Source organism: Carlito syrichta, unplaced genomic scaffold (genome assembly GCF_000164805.1).
Source record: "Carlito syrichta isolate Samal-C Ts95f unplaced genomic scaffold, Tarsius_syrichta-2.0.1 Scaffold306601, whole genome shotgun sequence".
In the NCBI taxonomy this organism is placed as follows: Eukaryota; Metazoa; Chordata; class Mammalia; order Primates; family Tarsiidae; genus Carlito; species Carlito syrichta.
The window spans coordinates 21,949-36,998 of record NW_007250697.1 but is presented as its reverse complement, the minus strand read 5'-3'; the positions used below and the strand labels follow the sequence as shown (position 1 = coordinate 36,998).

General features: G+C 36.0%; 1 protein-coding gene across 1 annotated transcript in view; it reads left to right on the top strand.

Annotated features, from left to right (window-relative positions):
* Positions 1-15,050, top strand: part of LOC103265498 (rab GTPase-activating protein 1-like) — a gene marked incomplete at its 3' end in the record, with an annotated part of 153,526 nt that overhangs the window by 132,912 nt on the left and 5,564 nt on the right. Inside the window, exon 10 of the mRNA XM_008063156.1 lies at positions 462-628. Coding sequence (XP_008061347.1) covers positions 462-628 — 167 coding nt within the window. The remainder of the gene's footprint in view (positions 1-461; positions 629-15,050) is intronic.

Here is a 15,050-nt window from a genome sequence, read left to right as displayed (position 1 = left end):
TGACATAGAGAATGCTGAACCTTCTGACTTGACAGTTCTTTCTATGTAACTCATCAAACCTAATAATTTCTAGTATCATTTTTAATAAGATAAAAGGACAAATCTCTGTGATTTTCCAGAGGTTCTTTGGGAAATTTGATAGTTTTAGTTTAAAAGATATTCTTTAATATTTTATTTTATTTATTTTTATATTAAAGATCTGATTTTGAAAATGAAAAAAGAAAAATGTCAGGAGATTTGGACAATGTATTAAAATATGATCATTAGTGCCTGTGAAACAAACTGGGAATGTTTGGTTAGCCTAATTAACCAAAAGTGATAGTAGAACATTTACAAATAAATCTAGAAGGTAGTATGATTATAAAGAATCTTAATTCTTTTGTAAGTGAGGAAACTTTGTCCTATTAAAAAAATCAAAGAATAATAAAGCCAGTGTAAAATCCAAACAATTTCTGCTATAGATAAACGAGTGTACATGACTGTGGCAGTGGATATGGTCGTCACAGAGGTGGTGGAGCCTGTTCGCTTTCTCCTGGAGACAGTGGTTCGTGTGTACCCTGCAAATGAGCGATTCTGGTATTTCAGCAGAAAGACTTTCACAGAGACTTTCTTCATGAGATTGAAACAGGTAGGACCTTTTTGTTTTCTTCATATAGTAGCATATGCTTTTCTTTCTACATTTCGTTGTAACACCAAGATAATTACTAAGGTCGCAATAAAAAAACAAGGTAATTCCTTAAAGAATCAAATGATATTTTAAGCCAACCAATAGAATGATTGAAAAATCCATATCTAGGTAATGTAAGCTAAAAAAACCCAGCTAGTATAATAGTTTTCTACTTTTTTCCTAGAAACTTGTAAGATATGAACATATTTAATATTTATTCTGCATTTAAAACAACTTTTTTTGCCTTTTATATACAGTTACTTGAAACCAAAAAGACAGGGCACAGAAATATCATATGCTTATCTAGCTATATAATGATAATATTTCCAAGAAATACCTGAATGATTTCCACAGTTATTTCTATTAGGTAGTCGACATTATAGGAACATCTTGTTTGACTTATCATTTATAACATTATTTTAATATTAAATGAACATTAGGGTTTCAATGACACCCTTAAATTAGACTGTATTAGTAGATAAAATATTTAATTTATGTCATGCAGCGAAGAGAGACTGTAACAGTGAGACATGATTTGAATTCTGATAATGTTAGTTTTTTTAAATTGGGGTAAAATGCCCTCTTTGAATAATGGAAGTCCTGTTGATGCTGTTTTTGTATTTCCTTTCCACAAGTCTTAACATGCTTGCTGCTTTATACACTGTGTCATGTAAGCTACAGTGTGATAACAGCAATGTCCCAGCACAGCAAACAAATGTAGAAGCCACTAATCCATTTTCATATAAAAAAATTGGTCATGACTCAGTTCAGCTTCATTTACTAGATACTTTGAAATTTATTATGGTTTTCATCTTTCATAAAATTATTATGGCTATGGTTTACTCAGCTTTTATTACTGTGTGGAATGTTTTGCAGCATTCAAATGAAGATCATATGAGCAATATACAGAACTTCAGTCTCCTGAGCATCTTGATATTTTATTATGCGTTTTTTTCTCTTTCTTCCTCCCTCTCCATCCTTCTGTCCTTTTAAAAAAAATCATTTAGTTGTTATGACAATTAAAGAATTCTTCATTTTGAGCCAAATAGCTCAAATTTACATAAAAGTAAATAAAGATGCTGTTTAAAAGTGGATAATCTTTCTTCTAATGATGATAAATTATGATAATATAAATTATACTTTCTAGAGACCTAAGGAAAAGTTAGGTTTTTGCCAATTTTAGTATTCTTGTTCTCTCTTTATTATATAGACATAGAAGTTAAACAAGTTGTTGAAATTTGTATGCATAATTGTTGCAAGAGTTGGGACTACAGCTCCTTACCTCTGTAAGGCCAGCATAGCTTCTTCCTGCAAATTCAGAGACTGAGGGTTGCTTTATGGTGGTTAATGGCAATCTGGAGACATTGGTCTAGACAAGATGGTAGAAAGAAGGAATTAGGTGAGCATCTGATACAACTTAAATTACCTTTGAAAATGCAAGTTTAGACCATTACTACTTAAAGGATTCAAGGATGAGTTAGTTTCAGTGATTTAGTGATTTAGACTTAGACACTAGAACTATTTTTTTCATGTTGAGAGTATTGGACTTATTGAATGAACCCAGTATTAGTTCTGTGCCAAAACAGGATTCGACCAGACTCCTGGGGTATCACCAAACTAGATGGGATGCCCTATCCCCAAATTATTTTTTCTTGGTAACTTTCCGATTCTCAAATTTAGCAGGACTTTATCTGTGGGCAGTGAGGATGTATGAAAGTGTAAGTTGTTTCTGATTAGGTTCCACTCAGGGCCAAATGGCATTTTCATTCATCTTTCATTAACAGGAAGCAAAGAGCATTTAACAAGGGAACTAAAACTAAGCTCTGGGAATATTGCCTGCAGAAAGTCATTTGACCTGAGGTCTCACAAAGTAGTAGAAATTAATTCGGTGAAAGTAGGAACGGCAAGTATAAATGCCCAGAGGGCTGGAAAGACTGGGGAGCACAGTAGCTGATGCTCAGAGAGAGGGAGCTCCCTGGTCATGCGGAACTTTGGAGTCTACATTAGGAACTCTTGGCTAAGTCAACTTTATTTAGGTGTAGTTAACACACAATAAAATATGCCTATTTTAATTGTGCATTTTGGTGAGTTTTGACAAATTTATACACCTGAATAATTGTCACAAAAATTAAGACATATAATATATCCATCACTCTTTTAAGTTCCATAGGGCTTATCCCAGCGAATCCTTCCCAGCCTCAACCTGAGGTAACCATTGATCTACTTTGTGTCATTATAGCTTATATTTTTTTTCTAGAGTTTCATACATGGTGACTGGAATCATATACTTCTTTTGGGTAAAAGGGTTTTTTTTGGGGGGAGGGGAGTTTTTTTGAGTTACAGTCTCACTCCGTTTCCCAGGCTAGAATGCAGGGGCATGCTCACGGCCACCCCAGAGTCGACCTACTGGGCTCAGGCTATCCCTCCACCTCAGCCTTCTACCAGCCAGAACTACAGGCATGTGCTACCATGCCAGGCTAATTTTTTTGATTTAGTGTAGAGATGTTGTCTTGCCAAGCTGCCCAGGCTGTTCTCAAACCCATGGGGTAAGGCGATCCCCTCACCTCGGCCTCCCAAAGTGCTGGGATTACAGACTTGAGCCACCACGCCCGGCCTAAAAGCTTCTTTCATGTGATAACGTTTTTGACATTCATCCATGTTGCGTATCAGTTGTTCATTCTTTTTATTCCTGAATGTTATCTCATGGTATATCACTCCACTTATTTAGTTCTTCTTTGGTTTATCGCAGCAGTTATGTCATTTGTACTTAGAGGTTTTACACATACTTTGTTAAATTTATCCCTGATTCATAATTTTTTTGTTTTCTTGAAGTATAATTGACAAAAAAAGATGAAATGTATTAAGGTGTTCAATAGGACGAAAAAAAATATAGTAATGATTACCACAATCAAATTAGTTAGCACTTCTATCACCTCACATAGTTATTTTTTATTTTTTGTGGTGAGAGCACTTAAGATTTACTGTCTTAGCAAATTTCAAGTACACAGTGCAGTTTTATTAACTAGAGTCTCCATACTATATATTAGATTTACAGAACTTATTTATCTTATAGCTGAAAGTTTGTTCCTTTGGCCAACATCTCACTTTTTCCCCACAAACTTATCCCCTGGCAGCCCTTGGACTATTTGTTTCTGTGAGTTCAACTATTTTAGGACCCACATATAAATGAGATCATACAGTGGTTATCTTTCTGGTCTAACTTTTTTTACTTAGCATAATACCCTACAAGTTCACCCATTTTGCTGCAAACGGTAGGATTTTCTTCTTGTTTATAGCTGAATCATATTCCATGGTTTGTGTAAATATAATATAATATAATCACATTTTCTTTATCCATTCATCTGTTGACAGACATGTTGTTTCCATGTCTTGTGAATAATGTTGCAGTGAACATGGAGTGTAGATATCTGAGATACTCTTTTTCTAGTTCCTTATGATGTAAAATTAAGGGTTTTTTTTTTAGTTTTTTTTCTTAATATAGGCATTTTTCACTATAAAATTCCCCTCTTGGAACTGCTTCTGCTGCATCCCATAAGTTTTGATGTGTTGTATTTTCATTTTCTGTCTCAGTTATTTTTTAATTTCCTTTTTGACCCATTGACTGCTTAAGAATGTGTTCTTTAGTTTCTATAGGAATCCTATAGGCTAGGCTTTCTGGTTGGGCAGGGCCATTGCCTGGGATCCAAGGTCAAGTGAGGCTTATGACTGGGCTTTGTAACTGCCTCTGGTTGGATGGGGCTGCAGGCTGTGCCCTATAGTTGGGTGGGGTTGCTGGCTGGGCTGTACAATTGAGTGGGGCTACAGGCTATGCCCAATAACTGGGTATAGTTATGGGTTAGGCTACCTGGTTGGGTGGGGCTGCATGCTGTGCTCTGCAGCAGGGCAGGACTGGCAACTGTGCTCTGTAGCTGGGCCAGACAACTGACTGGGTACCCCAACCTGGCAGAACTGCTGACCATGCTCCCTAGCCAGATAGGATACCAGTTTCCCTGGAGACTAGACAGAGGTGGGCCTCCTGGGAAGCACCCTGGAATACTGGGGAATCTGGTTGTCCAGCTCATGCTCTTTTTGTCCACTGGAAAAACTGTAGTCCCAGCAGATATGTCTTGGTGTGGTTCTGTGCTGGCCTGGGGTAGTGGCAACACAATCAAACTGAAACTGTTCCTCTTATTTTTCTAATATGACTTTTCTCAGTTTTGTGCTTCTGCTATTTTTGCAAGTATGTTCTTATATGTGGATAGTTGCTAGTTGGTATTTCTGTGAGGGAGGCTAGAGCTGGGTACCTCCAATTCTGCCATCTTTCTGATATTACTCTCCAAATCCACATGTTTTTGATATGATTATAAGTTGTATTTTTTAAATTTTAAATTTGGATTGTTTATTTCTAGAATATAGAAATACAATTGATTTTTGTATATTAGCTTTACTTTCTTCAGCCTTGCTGAATCACTTATCAATTTCCATAGCTTTTATAGATTCTTAATGTTTTCTTTATATATGATAATGTTGTCTATAAATAAATGTGCTCATGGCCACCGCAGTGTTGACCTGCTGGGCTCCTGTGATCCTTCCGCTTCAGCCTTCCAAATATTTGGAACTACAGGTGCGTGCTACCACACCCGACTAATTTTTGATTTTTATGGTAGAGACAAGGTCTCGCCAAGTTGACGGGGATGGTCTCTCACCCATGGGCTTAGGCAGTCCACTCGCCTCAGCCTCCCAAAGCTCTGGGATCACAGGCTGAGCCACCAAGCCTGGCCTCTTTTTCTTTCTTGGCTGAGTTTTTTCCCATGGGCGAGTGTTGGATTTCTTTTAAATATTTTTCTTGCAACTACTGAGAAGTTTTTTTTCCTATTAATATATTGAATTACATTTGTTGACTTTTGAAATGTTTAGCCAACCTTGCATTCTTTAGAATATGATGATTTTTTATTCATATATAGTGCTTTTTGATTTAGTAGTATTTTGTTAGTGATTTTTTATGTCTATTTTCATGAGAAATGTTGTTCTGCAGTTTTTTTGTAATGTCTTTATTGGGTTTTAGATTCAGATTTGAGGTTCATTGATTTCCCTTTATCTTTTCATTGAGATTCATTGATTTCCCTTTATCTTTTCTGTTTTCTTTTCTTTTAATTCCTTTGGATTTTTTGTTTTTGTTTTTCTTTGGGGCTTCTTCAGGTGAAGATTAGATCACTCATTTTTTTTAATTGTATTTTTTTCTAATACCTTTTACTTCTAAGATTACAGCCTTCCCTGTAACCACTGCTTTAGCTACATTTCATAAATTTTGATTAACTGTATGTTTATTTTAATTGTATTTCAAATATTCTGATTTCCCTTGTCATTTCTTTTGTGTCCTGTGGGTCATTTTAGAAGTATATGCTTTAGTTCTCCAATATTTTTAGATCTTCCAGTTATTTTTTTGCTATTGACTTCTGATTTTGTTTCCTTTTACCACAGAGTATACTCTCTTGAGTCCTTTTAAATTGTTTAGATTTATTTTATGACCTAACAGATGGCCTATCTTGGTGAATTTTCCAAAAGTATCTGTAAGGAATGTGTATTCTGCAGTTGTTGAGTGGAATATCCTATAACTTCAATTATGTTACGTTCTAGAATAATATTTTTCTGTGGTCTTTATTCAGTAGATCAACAACAATGTCTATGCCTATTACTCTAAGCCATAGTAGTAATAGCCACTACTACTTATAGAGAGTTTACTACACATCATTCACTATTCTAAGAACTTTATATGGATTTATTTATATAATCAACAGTACAACTCTATTGAGGTATAAATGCCATTATTATCCCCATTTTTCAGATAAGCATTTGGCTCAGGGAGGCTATTAGGTGGTGAGTCAGGAATTAAACCTAAGCAATTTGACCCTAAAATTTATCCTTGTAATGTGGAGAAAAAGGAATGCTTCTACACTGCTGGTGGGAATGCAAACTAGTGCAACCTCTTTGGAAGAGAGTGTGGCGATTTCCAAAAAACTAGAAATTGAACTTTCATATGACCCAGCAATTCCCCTATTGGGAATATACCCGGAGGAACTCAAATTATTCTACAACAAAGATACCTGCACACGTATGTTTGTTGCAGCTCTATTCACAATAGCAAAAACATAGAACCAACTGTGTTGGCCATTGAAGCTGGACTGGATAAAAAAAATATGGTACATATACACAATGGAATATTATGCAGTCATAAAGAAGGACAGATATACGGACTTTGCAGCAACTTGGATGGATTTGGAGTCGATCATACTTAGTGATCTATCACAGAAACAAAGAACTGAGTTCCATATGTTCTCACTAATAAGGTGACCTTGAACAATTATAATGCTATAAGAAAGTGATCGGCAGTAGTGGAAAACTGTCAGGGGAGAGGGGTGGGGTTGGCAGTTGAGGGAAACTGCTAGGAGAGGGAGGGGCATACCTCATCAATAAAGGTACTTGCATGATTAATTGTACCCCACGTCTTTATAATAAATAAATAAATTAATTTTAAAAAATTTATCCTTGTAAAATGTTTATGAGAAATGGAAAATTATGGTAGTGTAATACTAAAATTGGAATTTTTTTCTGAAAACTTTTATGAGCACTAGTGTTTTTTTTTTTGTATTTAATTTCAACCTACCTTTGCTTTGTTTGCACTGTCTTTGTTGATGTGGCTATTTAAATTGATTATACATTATATGAAGAGTTTATAAAGAAAATCTAAGGACGTGTAATATTGGAAACACTAGCAGTGCTTTGACCCTTACCCCTTTAAGGAAATAGGCTCTTAGCTGCTAAAAAGCAATGATGTGTGATGCTGGTCTATGAGGAGCACTGTACTTATGTGGGGCTATTTGAAAACTGTTTGCCAAAAAGATTTCTGCTCTAAAGCCTTTCTAAACTAATGAACATCTGGTATTTTTCTTATTAGATGCTGATTCCACTGACTTAAAGCTTTGCTATCTATCAAAGTGTCAATATCTGGCCAGGTGTGGTGGCTCATGCCTGTAATCCCAACACTTTGGAGGCCAAGGTGAGAGGATTGCCTGAGCTTAGGGTTTGAGACCAGCCTGGGCAACTTGGCAAGACCTCATCTCTACAATAAATGAATAAAAATTAGCTGGGTGTGGTGGTATGCACCTGTAGTTCCAGCTACTTGGAAGGTTGAGGCAGAAGGATCTCCTGAGCCCAGCAGGTCAAGGCTGCGGTGGCCACGAGTGTGCCATTGCTCTCCAGCCTGGGTGACAGTGAGACTCGCACTCAAAAACAAGGAAGGAAGCAGGGAGGGAGAAAGGGAGGTAAGGAGGGAGGGAGGGAGGAAGAAAGAAAGGAAGATGCCAATATCCTTAGATAATAAACTGTAATAACTTTTACTGGTTATATTGTCCTCATTGTTAATGACTTTAATAAGATTCTCTCCTTAGACTAGGGCTCATTGGAGTCAAGGTAAAGAAATCAAGAGGATATTCCTGCTTGAAGTGAAGTGTCAGATTTGAAGGAGGAAGTTCAAAGTCCTTTATCACATTTTCTAGCTGAGATGCCAGTGTTCATTTTAGAAATGATTTTCAGTGCTTAGTTTAGTTTATTAAACATTTATTGAGTACCTACAGTGTGACAGGCATTATGCTAGGTGTTGGAGACACATGAATGAATAATATATGTTCTCTTTCCTTAAGGAGTGAAGAATATAGTGGTAAAAATATTGCAATACTAGATTATATCAATAGAATACATGATATCAATAGACAACAATAGAAGAGTTCAAAAGCAGCACTCACAAATCATCCTTATCATATTGGATTTAAATCTGACTTTCTGAGTTTATATCCAGCTACTCAGCTTTATATTTTCCAACTGTATATCCTTAGGCAAGATATTCCTCATCTCTGAAATGAGGATTATAATAATTTCAACTCCAGGGGTTATCATAATGAATAAATGTTCATTAATATAAGGTCTTAGAACAGTGCTTGTCACCAGGTACACACTCAATAAATGTAAGTTGCTATTATTAATAATAATAACTGACTACTTGATTGTTTATTTTCTCTCTAGTGTATATTTTTTTGGGGGAGAATCCTTTGTCTCTTCAGCCTAGCATAAATGAATGAATGAGTCAATACATGAATAACTAATTCTAGTGGAAAGGTCAGACTTTTCAAGTGTGACAAGGCAGAGGTGGGCATTTCATTCAGAGATCATAGTTGGGCAAATTCATAAAACATGGTACATTCAGGATTGGTAGGAAATCACTTGTTGCTGAAGCATTGTGGGACATAGTGTTTTATTACTCGGAGTAGGTAGGTCAGTACCATGCTTGGGAATTTAGAGACTTTATTTTCAGGTGAGAAGGAACCTGAATGACACTGGATTTATCATTGAGAAAGGTCACTGTGACAGCATTGAAAAGGATGTTGAGAGTGGAGGCAGTAAATATAAAGTCAGAAGATTATTGTGACTAAGAGAAGACGTGGTGATGCTGACCTGAAGAAGGGCGGTGGTGGTGGGGATGGTGGAAAAGATGAATTTAAGAGGTGTTAGGAAAGTAAGAGTCAACAAGATTTGGGGTCTGACTGCATATGAGGTTGAGGGAAAGCAAGAAGCCTAGCATAATTTTCAGGTGACTAGGTGGCCATTGATCTTCTTGATTGGGATAGAGTTCCAGGAGTAAAAGTTTTGAGGTGATGAAAGATAAGAAGTTTTGATATGCTGAATTTAACATTGGAGATGTTTGGTAGGTAGTTGGATATTTATATCCTAAGCTTGGGAAATAAATATGTAAAAAGTATCTAATGCTTGAGAATGGTGAATAGCAGTAAGTGAAATCACCCAGAGCCCAAATGTTGAGTGATAGTTGAAGGCTAAGGATATAGCCTTGGGAAATGCAGATTTTTAAAAAATTGGTAGAGTAGGAAAATTAAGCCAAGCAAATGTAGAAGGATAAGCACAGATCTCAGGGTAAAATCATAAGACACGAGGTCAGGAAAGGCAAGAGAGGAAATAGTATCCTGCAGGAGAGAATGTCTACAACATTAGTTACTAAAGGAAGGCTGATGAGGGATATGATTGGTAAGTAAGAGACAATGTTCTTAGACTGTAAGACTTGGACAATTTCAGAGGTATGGTGAAGTCAGATTGCAGTTGATTTAGGATTTAATGGGAACCACTCCCTTCTGCCACTGCAACTTGAGACTAAAGAGATGCTGGGTACAAATCCAAAGTACTAGAGGGGGACCCAAAAAACCCTGGAATTATCTCCTGGAGGGTAGGCCTCTTGTAGTATAGGCTTCCCCTGCGAACAGTTCTAGGAAACCATTGACATCAGTGTACCAGCTAGTGTGATTGTGAGAGGCTGTGTTCAGCTTCAGTGAAAAAAAATTTTTTTGGAGATTCTAAACGCAATTGTCTATGTCATGATGGGTGATCTACACTAAGAACATGCGACGGTTCGATGCACCTACCCGTACCACGTTAAGTGTTCAACAGTTTTTGACCAAAAATGGCATGACTCCCATGCCCTACCCTCTCTATTCATCTGATCTCATCCCCAAGCTACTTTCTTTTGTCTGTTTCCCTGAATGAGAAAAGTTCTCAAAGGGAAATGTTTTGCTGATGTGGAAGAGGTAAAACAAAAAAATTGCAGAAGCACTAAAAGTCATTAAAATTGACGAGTTTGAAAACTGAGCAGTGGAAAAAGCATCTCAATAGGTGTATGCATCAAACGGAGAGTACTTTGAAGGTGACTGAAGTTTAAACCTGTAAGAATAAATACACAGTTTTTATAAGTAAAGTCTGGCTTCTTTGGGTCCCCCTTGTATTAGGATACATTTTACTTTATCTTATATAATATTACACTTTTGAGAAAAATTTACTCTGTCTTTGTACTTTTCCTGAGTTTGTGAGCCAAACTCTTCTGCTAATGATACTATTAAATGAGCATTTGATTCAAATGTGGAGTCAAGTCCTAAAAACCTTTTGTTGCCAATATTTATAGACATGGCATAGCAGACATTTTAAAAGTTAACTAATTTCTTTCTGTGGATTTGGTATAATTAAAAAACTATGCATCATTTCATATTTTCTTTTTTTATTGAAGTAACAAAAAACAGCTGAAAGAAAAATGAAAATTTTCGAAAGTTCTGTTGCTTCTAATTTCATGTGCTTTTCACATTAATTCAAAGTGAGTTTTATTTTATTTTTTATTTTCAAATTGTGGGGTACAATTCAGGGTTAGGTGTACAAATATTCATTGTGCAGGTACCCTTGTTGATGAGGTTTGCCCCCCAAGGCAGATATCGACTACTGTCAATTGCACCTCCCACCTCCCCCCCCACAGTTTCCCAATACTGTCAATCCTTTTCCCACAGCATTATGGTAGTTGTTCAAGGTCCACTTATGAGTGAGAACATGTGATACTCAGCTCTTTGTTTCTGTGAGAGATCACTCAGTATTATAAACTCCAACTCCATCCAAGTTGTTGCGAAGTTCATGATTTTGTTCTTTCAAAGTGAGTTTTAAATGATAGTCTTAAAGTATCTCAGTATAGAATTCATTCTGGAAGTACACATAACTTTATGCTGATACCAACTGTTGCTACTCTAATAAATTGCCTAAGTAATTATTTTTGGGAGGGGAAATTGCATTTTATTTTATTTTTTTATTTTAAAGTTTAGGGGTACAAGTCAGGATTGCATACATAAGTGGTTTAGATACAGATGAAGTTTTGGGCCTTCCACTGGATCTTACTTCACCTGGATTGGGTTGAACTATTATTTCTTCTTTTTCCTGTTGTTGGCAATAAATGCCATGCATCTCGTCATCAATAAGCTATTTAGTGACAGGATTCTTTGACAGGGATTTCACTAGAATACAACTTTTCCAGAAGTGATTTTGTTTTATTTTGCATAATTTTTTAAATTATGGGATAATTCTATATTCTGTCAGTGATGTTTAGCCAAAACAATGATAAGACCCCAGGAACATTTGGGTGCTACCACTTATTTTTAAGTTGGCACTATGTTACACTAAAGTGGGTTGTAGGGGAGAACAGTTTGTTTTTTTTCTCTCCATCCCCGGGTTCATGGCTGAGACCCCTATAACCAAAGACAGATTAACAAGAGAGAAGCATATAAACTTATTTAAGTTTTACGTGACCTAGGAACCTTCATAAATGAAGATGCTAAGGAACAGGGAAAACCTGTTTTTTTTTAATGCTCAGATTTGATAGGTTAGGCAGTGATACAGAAGTATGATTAGAGTAAAGAAGACAGATATAATCTAATGATAAAAAGTTGGGGCAACTTAGCAAGGTTTGTTCGGATTCTTCTTGACATCACTGTGCCTTCAAGGATAAGGATACTTCTTCTGGGTATAGGAAGGGCACCTCTGAAATGAACGTTTTATGACTTGCATCTGGGTAAGGTTGGCTAGGTCTTAGGATTTGCTTTAAGGGAAAAGAGATGAGGGGAAGGTGAGAGTAACTTTCCCGCTTTTGCTGTTTTCTCAAATCCCAAGATGCCATATTTTGGGGTAGTATATCTGGAACTTCAGCAGCATGAGCCTACATCACAGGTAACAAAACTGAATATAGAAGTATGTTATCCAGGTACTGAGGATAGTTAGTTACAGGCCTTCAACAAAAACTTGTGGAATTGTTAGATGAATGAAAAGGATTGATTCTCAAAAGTTGGTATTTAAAAAGTTGACATTGTAAACCAGAAAGGAAAGAATCTTTGTTTATGTATACTCTTTCGCAGTGCATTTAAAAGTAATATGCCATTTTCTCTTAAATTTTATTGTAAAGGTGTAGAGTACAATTCAGGATTAGCTATACAAGTGATTATTGTACAGGCAAAGTTTGGCCCTCCCTTTAGTCTTCACTTTGCCTGGTTTGATATCAGGTACACTTATTGTTGTTATGTACTCCTCCTGCTCCCTGGCAGTTTCCAGCCAATGCTTTTCTTATATTATGGTAAATGATCAGGGTCTGCTTATGAGTGAGAATATGTGGTACTCAGTTCTTTGTTTCTGTGATAAATCACTGAGTATTATAGACTTCTAAATCCATCCAATTTGTAATATGCCATTTTTTTAAGCGAAACAAGATGGCAAGCACGGTGACTTAGGATACTTTCATTAAATATGAGCATTTTTCTTCTCTTTTTTGTGGAGTTTAAGAAAGCACTACTGAGTGGTCTACAAGTGAGCTTACCTACTTGCCCAAAGACTTGTATTGTTTTAGTGTGTTGAAAATTTTAACAAATAAAAGCAATAGGCTTATCACCACCTGAAGAGTATGTAGCAAAGAGATCTATTTGGGTATAATGGGGGAAGGAGCAACATAATTGATACTTAATAATCAATTTCTGCTTATTTTATAGGTGGACCTTCTTTAGGTTTAGAGAATAGTATTGCTTTAATAGTATACTCTTACAATACTTGTTCAGCATTTTGAAATTTTTGTGCTTCACAAGATGTATTATTCGTCACAAAAATGTATTCTACTTTGTGCTGGTGCCAAAATGTAGTAAGAATTGGTGACAGCAAAGCTATTTTAGGCATGAAGGAGTGGACACATATGGAGCTGGGTGTTTGGAAAATGCAACATTTGCTTCAGTGAACTCAGTGATCTTTATTTCATAATCAAGCATCTATGAGAATATAGAGTGTCGGAAAAAATAGGGCCAGATGACCAGATGAAGTTATTGTAAAAGAGTTCAGTTCTCAAGAGGTCAACTGAGTCAGCAGCAGTGAAAACATGTAGGGGTGGTTCTTGAATTCTTACTTGTTTTGGGGATAGGTAATAAACTATAAAGAACAACTTGAGGCAATTATAAAAGAAGTCATAAAGGAAAAATGCTTATGTAATACTCATTTTAGAGAAAATCTTAAACAATGTTATTTACATTAGATTATTTTAGGAAATTCAGAACATTTTGAGTCCAGCATAGCATATTTTAATGCAGATTGGCATTTCTTGAGATAGAAAACATGTTGTGAAAGTAGTAAGGCTTAAATAATTTAGCTAATTTCTATTAGCATATCCAATTATCACAATGGACAAATTTTAAGAAAAATGTGTTGCTGCTTATGTAGAGTTTTCAACTCTAATAATAATAATAAAAGTTTTATTTAAATAGTTATTGGAGCATCTGACCTGAAAATGCATACTGAATTTTACATTTTATTGAAAAAGAACACCCTACTCTCCTTTATACATATGGTATCATATATTTTAGATTTAATACATGAAATAAGTGCTTTTAACTTATATATAAAATACATATGTCAGATAAGGCAGGTTCTTAATAGCTAATTAAAATGTAAGTCCTGGCAGAAGTAATTTTATCTTGTTAATCCTTAGTTTTTTTAATTATAAAATAAGAATGTGGCTTAATAGTATTATCAAATATTTTTTTCATTTCTAAAATTCCATGACATTTGATTTAGTGAGCTACATTCAAGGTTGTTAGTACAAATATTTTTTTTTCATTTTCTTTTTTTAAAATTTATTTTAAAGATGTGGGATACAATTCAGGGTTAGGTATACAAGTGTTCATTATGCAGGTACTGTTGTTGATGAGTTATGCCTCTCCCTCCCCTGGCAGTTTCCCTCAACTACCATTCCCATCCCCCCTCCCCTGTCCCCTGGCAATTTCCCTCTACTGCCAATCCCTTTCTTATAGTATTATGATAATTGTTCAGGGTCCACTTATGAGTGAGAACATATGTTACTCTGTTCTTTGTTTCTGTGATAGATCACTGAGTATGATAGACTCTAAATTCATCCAAGTTGCTGCAGAGTTCATATGTTTGTCCTTCTTTATGGCTGCATAATATTCTATTGTGTATATGTACCACATTTTTTTAATCCAGTCCAGCTTCGATGGGCAGCATGGTTGGTTCCATGCTTTTGCTGTTGAGAATAGAGCTGCAACAAACATGCATGTGCAGGTATCTTTTTGGTAGAATGACTTGAATTCCTTTGGGTATATTCCCAATAGGGTGATGCTGGGTCATATGGAAGGTCAATTTCTAGTTCTTTCAGAAATCGCCACTGTCTTCCAAAGAGGTTGCACTAGTTTGCATTCTCACCAGCAGTGTCGAAGTGTTCCTTTTTCTCTGCATCCTTGCCAGCGTCTGTTGTTGTTTGTTTTATTAATCATGGCCATTCTTACTGGGGTTAGGTGATATTTCAACGTGGTTTTGATTCCCATTTCTCTGATGAGCACTTTTTCATGTGTCTGTTGGCTGCCTGTATATCTTCTTTTGAGAAGTAGCTGCTCATGTCTTTTGCCCACTTTTTTTTTTCTTTGAGTTGGAGTCTCACTCGGTCGCCCAGACTGGAGTGCAGTGGCCG